The sequence below is a fragment of the Rhinatrema bivittatum genome, chromosome 3, assembly GCF_901001135.1.
Source record: "Rhinatrema bivittatum chromosome 3, aRhiBiv1.1, whole genome shotgun sequence".
NCBI classification, from domain to species: Eukaryota; Metazoa; Chordata; class Amphibia; order Gymnophiona; family Rhinatrematidae; genus Rhinatrema; species Rhinatrema bivittatum.
The window spans coordinates 566,706,923-566,726,254 of NC_042617.1; the positions used below are offsets into that span (position 1 = coordinate 566,706,923).

At 45.1% G+C, this 19,332-nt stretch overlaps 1 protein-coding gene across 2 annotated transcripts in view; it reads right to left on the bottom strand.

The window, feature by feature from the left end:
* LOC115088352 (nuclear receptor coactivator 7-like) overlaps window positions 1-19,332 on the bottom strand; it is an 83,165-nt gene that overhangs the window by 56,910 nt on the left and 6,923 nt on the right. Inside the window, exons 1-2 of one of the 2 annotated variants that reach the window (XM_029596531.1) lie at window positions 7,370-7,453; window positions 3,636-3,783 (exon numbers count right to left, since the gene is read on the bottom strand). In XM_029596531.1, coding sequence (XP_029452391.1) covers window positions 3,636-3,783; window positions 7,370-7,395 — 174 coding nt within the window. In that variant the 5' untranslated portion in view covers window positions 7,396-7,453. Of the gene's footprint in view, window positions 1-3,635; window positions 3,784-7,369; window positions 7,454-19,332 lie in introns of those variants that run through there. The other variant, XM_029596533.1, reaches the window with a different exon arrangement.

Sequence of the window (19,332 nt, forward strand, 5' to 3'; positions counted from 1 at the left end):
AACACCTCGTGCTACCAGAGGCACAGGAGGATGGGGCCTCTGATGGCCAGTGCCACTTTGATGGCAGCTCAGCAGCCGCCGATGCCGCTCTGGAACCAGAACCATGTCTGGACAGTGCTGGTGCTTCCAGGACCACTTCTGGTGCTCGGCCTGGTCTTTCCCTGGCACCGAGGAAGTTTACGAGCCCGAGGTTTGGGGGAGTGGAGAGACCATCGAGGATCGATCTCCTTCTCCCCAATCCTTGGGGGTGCTAGCTAGAGGGGTCGCAAGAGGGATCAACTGAGACGGCTCACCGTGATCCTTGGGCATCGAAGAGACCGATGCAGGCGTGGAGGACTTCGGGTTGACGCCATGAAAAATACCCGGTGTGCGGTCGAAGACAGACTGACACCGTGGGGAGTTGGGAATCGACCACGTTGGAAAAAATTTACCAAAAGGCTTACCATACTGAGGAGGCACTGACTGCGAAGAGGGATCAGACAAGCATCAGGGAAAACAGCGAAAAAAATTGAAAAGTTGGAGCTCCACAGACCACGAGGCAACTGCACCGCAGAAAACAAGAGACTGAAGGGGGTCCTCACGTGGATAGTAGTAGGCTGGGCATGCTCAGTCTGCTGGCCAAAGTTTCTAGAAACTTTGACAAAAGTTTTCCTTGCCGGGTTCCATCGGATGATGTCACCCACATGTGAGGACTATCATCCTGCTTGTCCTAGGAGAAAAGGCTTCTCTGAATCTCTGGCTCTGGTTGGTCTAGCAGCCTCCTGGTGGGGAGGAGAGAGGTGAATGTGGAAGGAGAGGGAACTGGGGGATACTGGTGCTATGAGGAGAGTGTGGGTAGAGAATATAAGAAATAATACGCACGTCCTGGGGCTTTGTGCCCGCCGGCGGCCTATGCAAAATAGGCCGCCGGCGTGCAGGGCTTTTAAAATCTACCCCTATATGCAAACCCTTCCCCAAGCCTGCCCCAGGAATAAACAGTAACCAACAAGGACCCTGACTTTTATGGTCTGGGGAAACAAAAAAGCTTGGGGGTAACTTGCTGATGCGGCTGTTACTACCCTTAACCAATAAGCCTGATACTTTTGATGCAATTCCAACATTGCTTTCCGCTTCAACGGCAAGAGATAAAGGGGAATTGGACTCAAGACAGCAATAAACAAGGACCCTGATTTTATAGTCTGAGAAACTGATAAGTATGGGGTGACCTGTACAGCGCAGCAGCTGCTACCATGGGCTTGCTGGGCAGACTGGATAGACTGTTTCATCTTTTTCTGTTGTCACTTCTATGTTTATATGAACACCTCTTCTCATGGTGAATAGTTGCGTGTGAGTGGTTCTAGGCATGAAACTTTACCCGTGCACATATCAACATAAGTTTTGCCATGCTGGGTCAGACCAAAGGTCCATCAAGCCCAGTATCCTGTTATTAACAATGGCCAATCCAGGCCACAAGTATCTGGCAGGATCCCAAGGGGTAGATAAAGTCCAAGCTGCTTAACCCAGGGGTAAGAACTGGATTTCCCCAAGTCCACCTTAATAGTAGTTTATGGACTCTTTCTCCAGGAACTTATTCAAACCTTTTTTAAATTCAGCTACACTAACAGCTTTCACCACATTCTCCAGCAACAAATTTCAGAGTTTAATTATGCACTAAGTAAAAAATTATTTTCTCCTATTTGTCTTAATGCATCATCTAGTAACTTCATTGCATGTCCCCTAGTTTTTGTACTTTTGAAAGCGTAAACAACCGATTTGCGTTTACCCATTCCAATCCACTCGTTATTCTATAGACCTCGATCAAACCTCCCCCTCAGCCATCTCTTCTCAAAACTGAAGAACCTTAACCTTTTTATCCTTTCCTCAAAGGGTGATCAATCTATCCCTTTTATCATTTTGGTCACCCTTCTCTGTATCTTTTCTAAATCTGCTATATCTTTTTTAAATGCGTAACCAGAACTGCACATAGTACTCAAGATGAGATCACACCTAATAATTCCCAGTATTCTATTTGCTTTCTTGGCTGCCTCCGCACACTGGGCAGAAGATTTCATCATATTATCCACGATGACACCTAGATCCTTTTCCTGGGTGGTGACTGCCAATGTGCAACTTGCATCATGTAGGTATACACAATGCAATGGGAAAGCAATGTTTATAAAGTGCTTTACTTGTGGAAATAGCTTGTTATAAAATTACCCACTCGATACGCAAACAAATTTACCCAGACTGAGCGGAGGCATTTGGACTTGTTAGCATACTTTGCATTTTAAAAAATATGCAAATAAATTTCCTTGAAAATTTTCTATGTACAAATTATCAGCATAACTGTATGCGGGTAGTTTTGATGGGATAATTTTCACAGTGAATATACACGCACAAGTTCACTTTAAAAATCGGCACACTTTATGCATTTTCTGGCTTTCTTATGCTGGCTGCTGCAAAATTATCCCCTTAACCCATTATGCTCAATTTTTTTAAGAAGCTGTCTTCTAAACAGGACACTGGGACATAATGGGTTAATCACAAAGCACAAGGCAGCACAGACTGAGTTGCGGGTCAAGGGCAAATAACTGCATTTCTTGACGTTCCCTTATTTGAGTACAACCTACACTTACCCTCATTTTGAGAACGATTCTCTACGATATCCTCGGCTTGCAGTTTGGTAGCCCCTGGGCTAGGAAGTGATCATGTGGTCTGCCAATATTTCCTGTCCTAGACCATTTACTGCTGTCTGCTCTGGGCCACAGTAAATATTAGTATCAGTAAATCCAGAAGCCTAAAGCTTTCCGCTCCCCTTGCATCTCAGTTTTCTTTTATTTACACTGCTGCTGTTTTGCTATCTCATTTTGTGCTTCAAAGGCACTCTACAAAGGATGCACATTACTTAAAAAATAAAAGACATAAATAGGCTGAAAATTCATTTTACAGCCTCAACACTACTACGTCTGGTTTGGTAAAGCTGCTTTGTTGCAAAGAATGTCTCTGCAGCCTCTTGCCAACAGTTCTCCTGGCCAAAAATGACAAGCCCGTATTTGCCGTACAAGAATCCCAAGTTTCAAGAAGTCTCAACCCTATTGATTGCTGGCAGGCTGTTGAGTTTCTGATGCAGCTCATCTGGAAGCATTACTGGGGCTAGGTTTTCGGGTGGAAAGGCGGAGGTGTCGACAGAAGATCTGCAGCACGTATTGAGAAGAAAAAAAAAAAAAAAGCGAAAAGCAGTACCTGCCGACCTATGCCAGACCAAGTCCCTAAGCAGATCACCAGGCAGAGGAGACCGAGCTCTGCATGCAAAGCTGCACACCTCCATGGGAAGGAGGAAAGAGTTTCCTTTTAGAAACCTTACCTTAAACGTTCCGAACATATTTCCAGACTTAAGTTCCCATGGCCCCGACTTGCCCCACCCACTTATTTCCCAGGATTTCCCTAGCAGTGAATCCTGTTTGTTTTCTTTTCATTAACAAGTGTACAGGTTGTCTCTTGCAGCCACTGTAACCACCCAAACAGCAAACTCCAGGTTCATAGGGGGGGGAAAAAGAAAACAAATTTAAATTAAGACAAAAAAACCCCCCAACAAACCTCGCAAAAGCAAAGGTGGGGTTCCCGCCCCCCCTCAGTGATCTTTGAACAGGACTCACCTCCCAGCTTTTGGTTGTGGGTTCACTGAAGAAGTTGTCAATCATATCAAGCTCATCCTTGTCCACGACCACAAAGCCTTGCTCTTTGGCATCCTTCCCATAAACCTCCGGCGACCACTGTACAAAAAATGTGTACAGGTGATCTACCCTGAAAGCAGGTATGCAAAACGCATGGTTAATATGGTACAAGCCACAAGACCAAACATGCCCTCTACTACTATTATTTATTACACGGCTCCATCTGCGTACACAGCACTGCACAAGCCAACTTTTTTTTATATTCATGCAAATTTAGAGACTGGGAAAAGCCCGATTAAGACAACAACCTTATTTTCTGCTGTGTTCTGCGAGAATGGGGATGGGGGAAAGAGGGTACGCGGATATGTTGTTTTTTTTTTTAACTGACTTTTTAATGGTGTTAAGACAAATACAAACGATGACAAAAACTGAAGAGTTTTGATCTGGATTCCGTTCAGGAAAAACATGAATCTTGCCATTCTTTCAACATTTTAAGCACGTTTTAAACTGAATAAGTTTACCATGAAATGAAAAAAAATACAATAAACTCGTATAACCATTGAATCGGGTTAAAAAGAGAGAATACCAACAGTACAAGGACATAAAAACACATTGCACCTTTCCTCGTAAATTCAACAGAAAGGAAAAAAAATGAATCGCAGATAATATAATAAATTCCATACTAAGGCCACTATGGTAGCGATCATAATTAGGCATTCAAGCAATATTATTATTTCTCATAATTTCAGAGAATACTCCGTCTGGTAAATTCAGTACAATAAAATTCCATTTAGGAAAAAAATTATTTTGGTTTTCTGCATCTCCTCCCCCCAAGACACAGAGAAGACGAGGTTTCATTTTAAAAATTCACATTTCCAAAGAAGCTGCTGTATCTTCCAGCTATATATTAAGAATACTTTCCTTAGCTAGTAACACTTAAGGCAAACAGCTTTTGGTACGTAAATACTCTGTAAATTAGCAGGAAGGAGCCCTAACAAAACATTTTTCTTCTGTAAACAGAAATTCAGACCACCCTTTTCCCCTCATAAATCCTGAAAACCTGTCAAAACTCCTGACTATGCGGATGATATATGGAATTTATTCCAATTGCAGAACTGTTGCATCACATGCCTATTTCATTAATGGCTAATCAGGGCTGGATTTAAGATTTTGGCATCCATAGGCAGAATCAAAGAGCAGGGATGGGATGGGAAGCCCCCTCCCCCCCCCGAGTGCCTTGGCGATGGCCCCTTTGAAGTTGCATTTGCATCGTGCAGCTCTAGAGCAAGGAAAAAAAGAGGTTTCTTTCTGTCCTGGGGGTTTGGTGCTTTCAAAATCTGGTGCCCTAGGCAGCTGCCTATGCCTAAATTCGGGCCTGGATATTTATCTGGAGCAGATTGCAAGATCACAGCTTTCCTGTTGAGAGGGTTTCAACAAATGGAAGTCGGGAGACTCACTCAAGGTTGACCAACAAGTGAGGAGAGGAAAGGACGGCCATTCTGCGTTCTCACCACTGTATTACAGTGTTGCTTCCACTGTTGCTTCTAATCATTTCTAGTGCTGCTATACGTATGCAATCCTGTCCAGGTACATCTAAGAGCCAGTCCTTCCCCATCCAGAGATCAGGCTTGTGTTTTTATCATCATTTCCAAAGGCCGAAATACAACAGCTCCTCTCTGAACAACAAAATATAACCAAAACGCAGCTATGCAAGATCCATTTCTTGTTTTGACCTAGTAGTTTCTTTCAGTGGTCTTCCATGTCAATCACAAACGGCCTTTTCTGCAAATGCGGTACCATAAACCTTCATTTACAGTTACCAGGGTCCTAAGTCTCCATTTTTGACCCTCTTCCCTGTCTCTCTAGCCCGTCCACCACAAGGACAGTCCTTGGCCGGGGGGGCAGCAGACTGTGGCTCACTCCGGAACTTGGTAAGAGTAAACCCCAGGGGTGTCACCACGGTGAAATGGCTGGCACACCTTCAAGGGCTATGAGTGCTGCTTCTTCTCATCCTCTGTACTACTGATTAGCTTGAGGCGCGGAAGCCTGCCCCGGGAATGGAATCCAGGTCTCCTGCACAGCAGCATGCTGCTTTGCCACCGGACCACAAGGCCCCGTTTCTCCTCGCCTCAGAAGGGCTCACGTAATAAAATACAATTTCCTTCCAGTCACAGAGCAATGTGCCCAGCAATTCTTACTGAACAAATTGTATCCGTTTGGTAAAACCAAAGAAAGTTCAGACCAGAAAGTAGAAATTCTGCAATTTTTGTCAGCAATTTTGCTTTCTTGTACAGTAAACATACACACAGAAAATGTCCTTCTCATGGAGGCACATAGAAATCAAGGTCAGTAAATAAGGTGTTTTCTTTCACTGGACTAACCTTACACATTTGTGACTAGGTTTTGTGAGCTAAATTCCCTTATCAGAGCTATGTAGACTCTTGAAAGCTGGTGTTTTAATTGCACTAAAAGGGTTCAATAAGCCATTGAATGATGCAGATTTCTGGTTAATCAACCAGCTAAAGCCGCAGCTGAATATCGGGTTACATTGCACCGCACCAAACTTGTGCAGAGATATTTAAGATAGTCAATTATGTGGCCATACTTAGGGAGGACAAATTTAGCCTGTTGAAACCGAATAATTGTACTAATTGCTGAATCTGAAAACCTTGCTTTGGGCAAGGCCTAATTCTGTCTGGCTAAATCTGTGTGCACAGCGATTTTATGTGGACTGATTGTGGCTAGAGAGGGAGGGAATTTTTAACTGGTTACATTTATGCAGTATTTTAAGATGACCCCACTGAGAACATTAGAAATTCATTACTGTGAGAGGTGTCACACAGTGCCATGTGGAGGCTTCCTGGCTTTACTCCTAGATTGGGTTTTCCGCATCCCATGCAAAAAAAAAAATAATAATGTGCGTCTAGGACGCACATTTTAGTGATCAGAAATTAACGCCTGCCTGGAGCAGCACTCTGGTGGGGGTGGGCTGGGGAAGTGTGCGCCGGCAGCTGGCCGGCGTGCGTAACTTGCTTCTGCTCCAGAGGAGCAGTAAAGTAATAAAACCAAAAAAAAAAAATTAGTAGATAGGAAGGGCTTAGGGGGTGGGGAGGAGAGGGAAAAAGGAAGAAAGTTTAGGCAGTGGGGTAGGGAACTGGGGGAGGCCCGATTGCGTCGCCGCACATAATTTACTGAAATTCACCCCTCCCCCCCCCCGCATGCGCCATCCACACATGTTCGCGCGGCCAACGGATTTTATAATATGCACGCACATGTTATAAAATCGGCGTGTCGATGTGCCCGCCTGGGCTCCTTTTAAAATCTACCCCTAAGAGTCTACAACCTTCGGAAGAAGAAATATGCCTTAAGAGCACGTTATCCTCTCTATGCCATTTTGTTCTTGTGGTAGACATGCTGGTGAGCGGCCCCCCTCACCCCCGCTGCAGGGAAGGACGTGAGAGCAGCTCCCTTGGAACATGCCAAATTGGAAATTATGGAGAAGTCAGAAGATAACTCATTCAGTCAAATAAGACCATGCAGCTGCAAGAGAACACGCCCAAACTTGTGCTTGCCCGTCTCTCTCTGGATCTTAAGCATCTAGCAAAGAAAACTAACAGCTGGCACGAGCAACTAACAGAAATCCACGACAGCCACGCTGACGGACCAACGTGCTGCACACAAAGAGAGGTGGCACCAGCTCATGGGACGATACTTACCATCTAACGCTGTAAGCTGCACCCATCCTGAGAGATCTGCAGGCAGCGAGGAGCTCAGTACAGCTGTGCGCTGCAGCTCAGACAGGCACGCCATTTATGCAGCACGCTTAACAGAAGCCAAGGCTGGTTTAATGATTATAAAACCCAGTTATGTTATTAACTGATGAGCAGTAATAAACCACCCCCCCCCCCCCCCCAAAAAAAGTAGAAAAATACTCCCATTTTACAACTGAAGCCAAAAAGAAGATCTGTGATTGTTCAGGACTGACTGTCAAGGATAGAAGGGGGGTTAACACACAGATAATCCAGTTATCCTTCTTTTTTTTTTTGGGAAATTTAAAGATTGTACTAACCTGAATGCTGTCAAATCGATAAAATAAGGAAATGTGTTTTGAGGAGGAAGGGTGACAAAATGACACAGGGCAAGAAAGCTGTGTGTTCTGAGGAAGCAGATAACAAAACTTTTCCCCTGGGCCATCTTGGAGATCTTCGCTGCACAGAAGGAAAAATAATATCTCGACGAGAGAGTGAAAATAACGGAGAAGCAGTATGACTGTGAGGACACCACCCGGCTTCTCCAGCCTGTGCAAACATGAGCGCGAAGTACCCAAGAACTGGAAACCTCACAGAATTACAGACCTCGAGACGGGGGTTCTGGCGGTAGACTCAGGCCCAGTTTTAGGCATAGGCAACATGGTCAACTGGCCTAGGGCATCAAAAGTTTGAAGGTGCCAAATACTTGGGCCAAAGAAGAGCTTTCTCCCACATACCTTAGGGCCATGAACTGCTGCCATTTCAAAGAGGCACCACCCATGGCACTTTGACCCAATACTCCCCCTCCTCCATCTTCCAATCTTTGGGATGAAGACTCTGCTTGTCCAGGCTCCAAGAGGGGAAACCCCCCCTGTCCTCACTCTCTGGTGGTGCCTACGGATGCCAAAATCTTAAACCCAGCCTCACGTGTACTGATGCACAGATCCGATCTCAATAGATGACGCACAAACCTGATGCTGTTTGTCTGGAGAACGGAGTGTGTCTGCAAACAAAGTTAAATATACGTACATGGGCTGCTGTAAAGAGAGCAAGGCAGGGCTGAATTCACAAGTGGAGGGCTGGCTTGGCTCAGGATCCCCAGCAGCTCAGCGGGAGCACGTGGCAGAGATGCCCGGGAATACTGGAATATTTTATTTATTTTTAGACTAGCTTCCTACAGGGAAACTGACCTTGTTAGGTCATCTCTGTTCTGTTCCCTGTCATTCTGTGGGCCCCACGCCCCGATCATTTTTTGAACTGTTCATTCAGGTCCATTCAAATTCAGATAACAGGGCTCCCAGTCACTGCTTGGCTCACGCTTTTTACATGCCCTTAATATTTAGAATCCTGTTTTATTTTGCCCTATAAGCAAACAGGTCCGGTCAGTTCAGTTCACCTGAAATGTCAGGAAGGTCAGAGAATTTATAAAACTGCCCTGCCATTAGTTACTAATGACAACCGTGCGTAGATTTGTGAACCGGAAGAAATCAGGCATCATATGTTCACATATCTCCTTGCTTTGGTCAGGACTGTGAGCCATGTTAAACAATTCGGCTGTATGTGCATTTGCTTCTCAGCGCCAGATCACATTTCTATCAGCAATCAAAGAAACAAAAAGTTTGCCCGCCTTTTTAAGCATGAACCTGCAATTCCACAGCACTAATCCGATGCTTTATCAACAACGTTGACAGCGAATAAACATGGGATTACATGAAACGAGCCTCAATGTCCATACTTAAAGGGAGCCAACCATATGGTTAGCTCTTCTGTTCATTGTATTTCATTTTCACTGAATGCGACAATCAAACTGGGTAGGGGGTTCAAAATACAATCTACTAGCATGATGTTCTCCTAGGACAAGCAGGATGGTAGTCCTCACATGTGGGTGACATCATCAGATGGTGCTTGGCACGGAAAACTTCTATCAAAGTTCTAGAACTTTGACTAAGCACACTGAGCATGCCCAGCATGCCACTATCCACGCGTGGTCCCTCTTCAGTCTCTTCTTTTCATAGAAACATATAGAAACATAGAAATGACGGTAGAAAAAGACCAATCAGCCCATCCAGTCTGCCCAGCAAGCTCCCACACTTATTTTCCCATACTTATCTGTTTCACTGACCACCAAGTTCAGGGCCCTTGTTGGTAACTGTTTGATTCAAATTTCCTGCCACCCCCTGCCATTGATGCAGAGAGTAATGTTGGAGTTGCATCAAAGGTGAGCATAAGGCTTAATGGTCAAGGGTAGTAACCGCTGCATCAAGCAAGTTACCCCGATGCTGTTTACCCAGACTGCACAGATCAATGCCTTGTTGGATGTTGTCTGAATGTAAATCCTCTTTTCCACATTTCTCCCCGCCGTTAAAGCAGAGAGCTATGCTGTATATGCATTCAAAGTGAAGTATCAGGCTTAATTGGTTTAGGGTAGTAACCGCAGCAATAAGCAAACTACCCCACGCTTATTTGTTTTCCCAGACTGTGTAGTTCAGTTCTTGTTGGTTGTTGTCTGAATGCAAATCCTCTTTTCCACATTTCCCCTTGCCGTTGAAGCAGAGAGCAATTGTTGGAGTTGCATTAACTGTGTGAAGACTTATTGAGTAAGGGTAGTAATCACCAGGTAGTAGCCTCCATTCCAGCAAGCCACCCCCATGGCTCTTCTCTTCATTCCCATCCTCAAGCCTTTATGGATCCACAGTGTTTATCCCATGCCCCTTTGAAATCCTTCACAGTTTTAGTCTTCACCACTTCCTCCGGAAGGGCATTCCAGGCATCTACCACCCTCTCCGTGAAGAAAAACTTCCTCACATTTGTTCTGAGTCTTCCTCCCTGGAGTTTCAAATCGTGACCCCTAGTTCTACTCATTTCTTTCCAATGGAAAAGGTTTGTTGTTGACCATGGATCATTAAAACCTTTCAAGAATATGAAAGTCTGTATCATATCACCCCTGCTCCTCCTCTCCTCCAGGGTATACATATTTAGGTTCTTCAATCTCTCCTCATAAGTCATTTTATGAAGACCATCCACCTTTTTGGTTGCCCTTCTCTGGACCGCCTCCATCCTGTCTTTGTCCTTTTGGAGATACAGTCTCCAGAACTGAACACAGTATTCCAGGTGAGGCCTCACCAAAGCCCTGTACAAGGGGATCATCACTTCCTTTCTCTTACTAGATATTCCTCTCCATGCAGCCCAGCATTCTTCTGGCTTTAGCTATCATCTTGTCACATTGTTTCGCTAACTTCAAATCGTTAGACACTATCACCCCAAGGTCTCTCTCCTGCTCTGTGCACATCAGCCATTCACCCCCCATCAAATTCAGTTCTTTCGGATTCTCACACCCCATATGCATGACTCTGCACTTCTTGGCATTGAATCTCAGCTGCCATATCTTTGACCACTCTTCCAGCTTCCTTAAATGTTGTCTCATTCTCTCCACGCCTTCTGGCATGTCCACTCTGTTGCAGATCTTAGCGTCATCAGCAAAAACACAAACCTTACTGCCTATCCCGTCCGCAATGTCGCTCACAAAGATATTGAACAGGACCGGTCCCAACACCGATCCTTGCGGTACACCGCTTAACATTGCTCTCTCTTCAGAGTAAGTTCCATTTACCATCACACATTGTCTTCTGTCCATCAACCAGTTTGCAATCCAGGCCACCACCTCGGCACTCACTCCTAAGCTTCTCATTTTATTCACAAGCCTCCTGTGCGGGACTGTATCAAAAGCTTTTTGAAATCCAAGTAGATGACATTGAGCGCTCTTCCTCGATCCAATTCCCAAGTCACCCAATCAAAAAAGTTAATCAGATTTGTCTGACAGGACCTTCCCCTGGTGAATCCATGCTGCCTCTGGTCCAGCAATTCTTCTGACTGTAGATAGTTCTCTATTCTTTCTTTCAGCAGCGACTCCATTACTTTTCCCACCACCGAGGTGAGGCTAACCGGCCTGTAGTTTCCAGCCTCCTCGCTGCTCCCACTCTTGTGAAGCGGGACCACCACCACTCTTCTCCAGTCACTCGGCACCACTCCCGTTTCTAGGGATCTATTGAACAGGTCACGCAGCGAACCCGCCAGCACATCTCTGAACTCCCTCAGTATCCTGGGATGAACCTTATCAGGCCCCATGGCTTTGTCCACTTTCAGTTTTCCTAGCTCTTCCCATACATTCTCTTTTGTAAATGGACTTTCATTTACTCCACTCCCCTCCAATTTCTTATTAACTAGCGACAGTCCTTCTCCAGGGTCTTCTTTAGTGAACACAGAACTGAAGTATTCGTTTAATATTTCTGCCATTTCTTAGTCTCTCTCCACACATTGATCCTTTTCACCTTTCAATTTCACTATACCACTTTGGATTTTTCTCCTTTCTCTGATGAATCTGAAAAATGTTTTGTCACCTCGCTTTACCTCTTTGGCAATCCTTTCTTCCGCTTGACTTTTTGCTTTCTTGATTACTTTCTTCAACTCCATCAGATATCCACTATCTTCATCTCCACCAGATATGTTTCCTTGTGATCCTCCCTTTGGGATCCTTTAAATTTCTTAAACTCTGTTCTTTTAGCTTTTATTTTATCAGCCACCTCCTTTGAGAACCAGATAGGTTTCATTTTTCTCTTGCTTTTCTTTACTTTTCTAACATATAGATTAGGTGCCTTAGTAATTGCTCCTTTTAGTTTGGCCCACTGTTGTTCCACATCTCTCATTTTCTCCCAGTCTTCTAGTTCTTTCTCCAGGTACTTCCCCATTTCAACAAAGTCTGTGTTTTTGAACTGCAAAAACAGTTTCCATGGAGTTATCGCCTCACGGATGTGAAGGTCGCATTTTTTTCTTCTCTCATTCTTTTTCTCACACCGAGTCCCTAGATCCTTTCCTGGCCCTAGTTAAAAGTTGTTGCAATAAGTACAATGCTCTATGTGGTCAATTACTGACAGTTCGCCTCCTGGTGACCGCTGGCCATTGACCGCACGGTGGTTGCTTTTTTATAGAAACATAGAAATGACAGCAGAAGAAGACCAAATGGCCCATCCAGTCTGCCCAGCAAGCTATGCACTTTATCCATTTTTTTCCCTTTTCCTCTCCCACCTGTTACTATTGGCTTCCAGTACCCTCCAGCCCTAATTCCCCTCCACCCCACCACCAATTTAGAGAGCAGCACCGTATCTGCATCCAAGTGAACGTCCAGCTCAATTAGGGGTAGCAACCGCTGTAACAAGCAGGCCACCCCCTTACCCCATACTCTTACCCACCCCTATTTTTATTTTTGTTTGTTTTTTTGTTTTTTTGTTTTGGAGATAGCAGCCCTCCATCCTTCCGCTCCGTGAAGGTGGAACACCAACTACTGGCCACTGGCATCCCGCTCCGTGAATGCCTCTGTGGCTACTGCCGCTCCGTGCAGTGTTTGAATGCCTCTGTGGCTACTGCCGCTCCGTGCTTTTTTCCATGGCATCCTCCATTTTCCGCCCCCAGGGAGGTTAAAAGAGCTCTCAGTACTAGCTCCTAGAGACAAAGTAAATGTGTTATATAAGTCTGGACATAACTTTCAATAATATGGGTGGATAGAATTAATTTGCTCAAGATGGTGGCAAGACCATACCTACTATAACAATTCCAATTTATCCCTTGTAATATTCCTTCACATGCGTTCACTATCAGTGATTACCTGACCAGCTTTATCTGGAATAAAGAAGTGCCCCACGTTATCTCAGAATCTTAGGGAGGGCTATAGATTGCAGGGCATGCCAAACTTGAAAATTTATTTTTGGGCAGTGAGACTCTTATTTCACCTATGAATACACCTGCTACAAAACGTGATAATTCTTGCAGAAGAGAGTCCGCTCGCTCCCATAAGGGAGAAGCCAAAGCCAAAGTCTTGCCCTCTAGGCATGAAAGGATGAAGGTCACCTTCATGAGGTCATCCTGGAAGACTGATAGTTGTAGAGCAAACTGCATGTAACACTGGATTATGAAGCCCTGCAGAGCTTCGGGGTCCCATTGAACTGGGGTGGAGCAGGCAGGACAAGCAAAGCTCTGGTCAAGGTAGCCGGTGCCTGGGTGATACGGACGTGGAAGCCGCAGAGCCTGAATGAGAGTCCAGATGGGCGTTGAGGCATTCAATGGAGGTAGCCAACGCATCCAGGAACCGCTGCTGTTTCTGGATCTTTGAGGCCAGGCCAGGCCTGGAATGGCCTGGAGAGCGGAAAGCTCTGCCAGGTCCATGGCCTTGGCAACCTGTTGTGGAGGTGGACTCTTGGCGCCACCCGTAGTGTCCCCACCTACAGAAGGCAAGGACAAATGGGAAGTGGAGGCCGACTGGAGCTTCGCCAATACCAATCCTCGTTCCCCACAGGTTGAGCCCTTGGGTACCGGGGCCGGCTGGACTTAGGTGGGCCTCTGCGTGGTTGATCCCGGCGAGGGTGTCCAAAGCAGGATGCCAGGAAGCAGCGGAGACGCAGGGTTCCAAAGGGAGAGGCAGGATCCAAAGACCAGACAAACTGAAGCAGAGGTAATGCAGTTAAGAGACTAGGTAAAGTCCAGACTGCAAGCCAGGCAGGTAGCTAAAGACAAGGCCAGGTCCCAAAGTCCGGACAGACTGGAGTGGAGGTAATGCGGCTGGGAACAAGTTAAGTCTGGACTGCAAGTCAGGCAGAGCTGAAGACAAGGCCAGGTCCAAGCAGAAGTCAGGGCAGGCGGCTGGAGACAAGGTCAGGTTCAAGCAAGGGTCAAAGACAAGGAGATCCGTCCGAAGGGTAGGAGGCACAGACAGCTAAAGCAGGTACTAGAACAGGAACTGGAACAGGATCAGGTACTGGAGCAGGAACAGGCAATGGAACAAGCAGCAATGAAGCACACGACAGGAAGTATGGAGACCTGTTGCCAAGGCGAGGACTAAGCAGCAGGGCCCGCCTTATACGCGGAGGCTGGTTGATGTCATCATCCGGGGGCCGTAGGAGGCTTTCACGCAGTGGCCCCTTTACAGCCCGGGAAGGCACGCACGCGCGCGCAAGCACCTAGGGCGGACAGGCTGAAGATTAGCAAGTGGCGGCGTCTCCAGGCCGCTCAGCAGCGCCGGAGCGGCCTGGGAGCACAGATGGAGCGCGAGCACGTAGGTGGTTGCCCACCATTGCCAGAGAGGATAGGCCAGGTCTGGGGCCCTGGTGATGGGGGTGAGTGGAGCCGGCCGCAGGCTGCCGCAGCCGGGAAGCGCAACAAGTAAAATTTTATTTGGGCTCCATAGTGGACTTGGTATATACAGTAGGCTATTCTTGGAAGAATTTTTTAATGCATCATCAGTATGAACTGTTTAAATTATTTTTTAGTTTTTATCAGTCTTTTTTGGCATCATATACTTAGTTTCTTTTTCACTGTATACACTGAGACAATTCTTTTTCCCTGTTTCTGGGTGTCTGAAGCAAAAAATAATAATAATAAAAAAAAATCTTTCTAATAGAAGACCTCCCTGCCCTTTCTATTTGTAAATCAAATTTTGCAAGTTTCAAACGAATGACTAGATGCACTTTCTGTTTAGTGTACCTGCCTGCATATTACTATATACACATATACACGGTTAAGTACTTTCCTCACCCCTTAAGCCTGACATTTTTTAACAATGCTAGTGTTGCATTTCTTAAGGGTCCACAGATCAGGTCCTGGCTCACTTGAAACTGCTTATGCACTGTAGGGCTCAGCACTGCCAAGCTTCCAGCTGAATTAATCCTGCACATCTGAGTCAGCTGGTTCCACAACACTGCTCTGCTTAACCAGGCTCTTTATTAAGTGGCTGAAGGATTAAAAAAAAATCATGAATCCTCCTAATATTATACTTCAAATTCTTGCAACAGTGAGCACTAAAGTCCTTGCCAATTTTTAATGCTAAATAAAGGTCGTTTTAACAGGAGAACTTATAACAAGAAAAATCTCTGTGATTTGACTGGCTGATAAAGGTTCCATCCTGTATATCTGGTAGAGGATTGGGCCTCTTGAGTGTTCTCAAGGTTCCAGCATCATAGCCACTCGCCCCCAGCTTCCCTCCTGATGTGGGCCGCTCTCGAGAGTAAGATAAAAATTTTACAAAGCAGGACTCTGCAGCCTCTCCTAGCCCTGGTTTATCAGTCCCACACCCTCCAAAATCAGATTTCTGAGCCGGCAGGAAAACACGAGCCCCGAGAACCTGCAGGAACGCGGGCCGATTCTTGATCATGCTTCAGGGCAGAAAGAAGCCAACAACAGAATAACTATACTCTGCCAGCCGGCAACCAGCAGGGACAAGGGCCTCTCTGTTGACTTTTACACATTTAATCTGGAGAGAAGAGGTAGGAGAAGTTCTTTGGCAGTAAGGGCTGGGCTACTTGGAGAGGGACTATTTTCAGCTTAAGGATACATCGAAAACGACATATACAGCTTTGTGGACCAAAGGACCAGTTAATAGGCTGTACACCGAAATAAAGTGGCAAACAGAAGCTTGTACCAATGAACCAAAACGGAAACAAGCAGCAAAATCTTTACATCTCCAAGCATCAACCCCTGTCCTGTATACAAAAATACCAATCCTGCCCCCCCCCCCCCAATAAATCTATCTTTCTTGAGATATTCTGCTGTTGCAAAATGAAACACCAATTATTTTTTGTACCTGGCAGCTTGTTCCTGCTTCTTTGACCTTCCAGTTTGTGTAACCACTGTGCCAACAATCCTGTGGCTGAGACACACAAAATATGGCTCCCACTAAAACACAGCACTTGTGCGCTCCTGAGTCAGATAGCAGGTGTCACAGCTGTGTGATAATGGGGACTGCCTGCCTCCCCTCCCAGGGACTGTGAACACTGCCTCTGCAGCATCCCCCAGTTCATGCTGGCCCAAGGAGCAGAAGCTGGGCTCAAGAATTGAACCTGAGTCTCCTGCTCAGCAGTGCTACCGCTGAGTTATTGGGTCAGCCCTGAAATGCCCCCATTTTTGGTCTTCAGTTCCCTAGCTCAGCTTCCTCTTTTGGGCTAAGAAAGCATTCTCAACTGTTGCTCAACAGTGACACCTAGTGACCAGATTCCACATGCACAGATTTCCAGAATGAGTTGCAGTCTGTGGCTCCCAGCAAAGGACTATGACCACCATAGCTAGTCTAAGGGGGTGAGAGTTTAAAATGAATAAGGGGGTGAGAATTTAAAATGAATAAGGGGGTGAGAATTTAAAATGGAAAAAATTCTTGGAGAGGCTGGTTCCAAATGAGCTGAAAGCCCAAAGGAGCAGGAGAAAACTGTTGGCGCCCAATAAAACAAAAGTATTGCCAATGGTTTATTACATGGTAAGATCAAGGTGCCAGGAATAAGCCATCATCGCAACTAGTTTTTGTGGGTGACATACAGTATACTTTTTTAAATTATTTATAGACATTTAAATTATTTAATAACAGAAACAGTGTAATACAGATATGAAAGGAAAAACAAAACATAAAATCACAATAATTGCTTTTATATACATAAAGCAAGTTTGCTTACTGTAAACAGGGTTCTCCGTAGTCAGCAGGATGACACGCGGTTGACGTCATCCTACGGAGCTGAACAGATCCTTCTTTCTAAGCTGATAGGGGCCGATGCAATACAATGCGCTCAGCCGAGCACACTATTTAACTCGCAGTTGGATGTGGGTTGTATAGGCGCTACCTAATCCCTTTATGCAATAAGGAGATTAGCGCCTCCACAACACTCGTCCAATGCGGAGTGAAACTAATAGCGCTCATCACATGCAAATGCACGTGAATGAGGCTATTAGCTATTCACTCCAAATGCAAAAAAAAAAATGTGGGTCTAAGACGAACATTTTTGTGCTCAGAAATTAACGCCTGCCTGGGGCTAATTCTCAGGAAAGAGGGAGATACTGAGGGGCTTCTATACCTCAGGGCTTCTCCGATAAATAAATAAAATAAAAGTTTGTTTATGTAACAGTTTTATATACCGCAGTTCAGGTAACAGTGTTACTAATCACTTCGGTTCACATTTCAACAATTACAATGACAATATAAAAAAGAATAATTTATAATGTCTTACATAGAACAGGGTGAATGCAACTTGGATAAAAACTTATAATGAACAGGGAGAATACAGTTATATACATAAAACTTATAATGAACATGGAGAATACAATTATATACAAATAGCTTGGGGAAACAGTGTGTGGAGTCGCTGGAACTGTCACATTCAATGTGAGATATCTAATACTAATGGAATGTTGGTGTTGGAGGGATGTTGTGGAAGAGTCAAGGGGGATGATCTTCCGTAGGGATCTGTGTTAGGATAGCTGGGTTATGAGAATGCTTGGTTGAACAACCAGGTCTTAAGTCTTTTTTTGAAAGTGGGTGTCGATTGTTCGAGCCTGAGGTCTGATGGGAGTGAATTCCAATGTATAGGGCCTGCGGTGGATAGAGCTCTTCTGCTTAGTGTTGATTTGACAGGATGTGATTGTAGAGTGCCTCTCTGGCCTTGTCTCATCGGTCGGGAGGTAGTGTGAAGCTGTAAAGGGATCGTGAGCTCAATTGGGGTTGAGTGGTGGATGACTTTGTGGATGATTGAGAGGGTCTTGTAAAGGATTCTATAATCTGATTGGGAGCCAGTGAAGTTTCTTTAAGATGGGTGTTATGTGGTCCCTTTTATTAGATTTTGTGAGAATTCTTGCTGTGGCGTTCTGTAGCATTTGTAACGGTTTTAATGAGTTAGTAGGTAGACCAATCAGCAATGCGTTGCAGTAATCTATTTTTGAGAAAATGATTACTTGCAACACAGATCTGAAATCCTGGAAGTGTAGGAGGGGTCTTTAACGGTGTTATTGATGAAGCTTCTGTAGTTAAATTGATTATCGATGATGACCCCAAGGTTTCTGACTTGCGGTGATAAGGCTGGAATGGCTACGGTGTTTGTGTTGGATAATGAGAAGTTGCCGTCTGGGGTGATGAGAAGGAACTCAGTCTTGTTGGGGTTGAGTATCAGGTTGAGTTTTGCTAGAAGGTTGTTGATAGATAGAAGACAGGAATTCCAACGAAGCATGGTTTTGTGCAGTGAGTCTTTAATCGGTAAGAGGATTTGTACGTCGTCAGCATATACGTAGTGAGTTAGATTAAGATTGGAAAGGAGCTGACACAGAGGGAGAAGATAAATGTTAAATAATGTTGGAGATAGTGAAGATCCTTGCGGGACACCAAGTGTGGATCTGAAAGGAGGCGATTCTTTGCTGTTAACCTTAACTTTGTAGAACCTGTTTTGGAGGAAGGATGAGAACCAGTTGAGGGCGGTATTTTTGATGCCGATCTCGGAGAGACGATCTAAGAGAATATCATGGTTCACTGTGTCGAATGCTGCCGTTAGGTCGAGAAGGATGAGCAGACTGGATTGTTTTTTCTCGAGGTTCCTGAGAATATTGTCTGATAGAGATAGAAGGAGGGATTCAGTACTTCGGGATTTACGGAATCCTAGTTGAGATGGTGCGAGTAGGTTGTTGTTGTCCAAGTATTCAGAAAGCTGTTTATTGACAATTCTTTCCATGATTTTGGCGATAAATGGAAGATTTGCTATGGGGCGAAAGTTGGCTGGGTTATCAGGTGACAGATTTGGTTTTTTTATCAGCGGTTTCAGGATAGCGAGTTTGAGGGGGGTGGGGACAAGGCCCTGTGAAAAGGAGGCATTTATAATCTGTGATATTGGATTCGAGATGTCTTTGGCATTTGCAATCAGGAGGTTAACTGGAATCGCATCTATCGGGTGGGAAGATGGTTTCAGTTTTTTTAGTACGTTTTCAATCTCTAGTGTGGAAACAGTCTCAAGGGTATCGAGGCTTGCGGTGAGTAGTAGGGGGGGAGTAAACAGATGAGGTGGGGAAGGGGCTATCCTTTCCTTAAGCGGGTCGAGGAGGTTGGAGATTTTGTTCATGAAACTTGTACACATACACTGAGT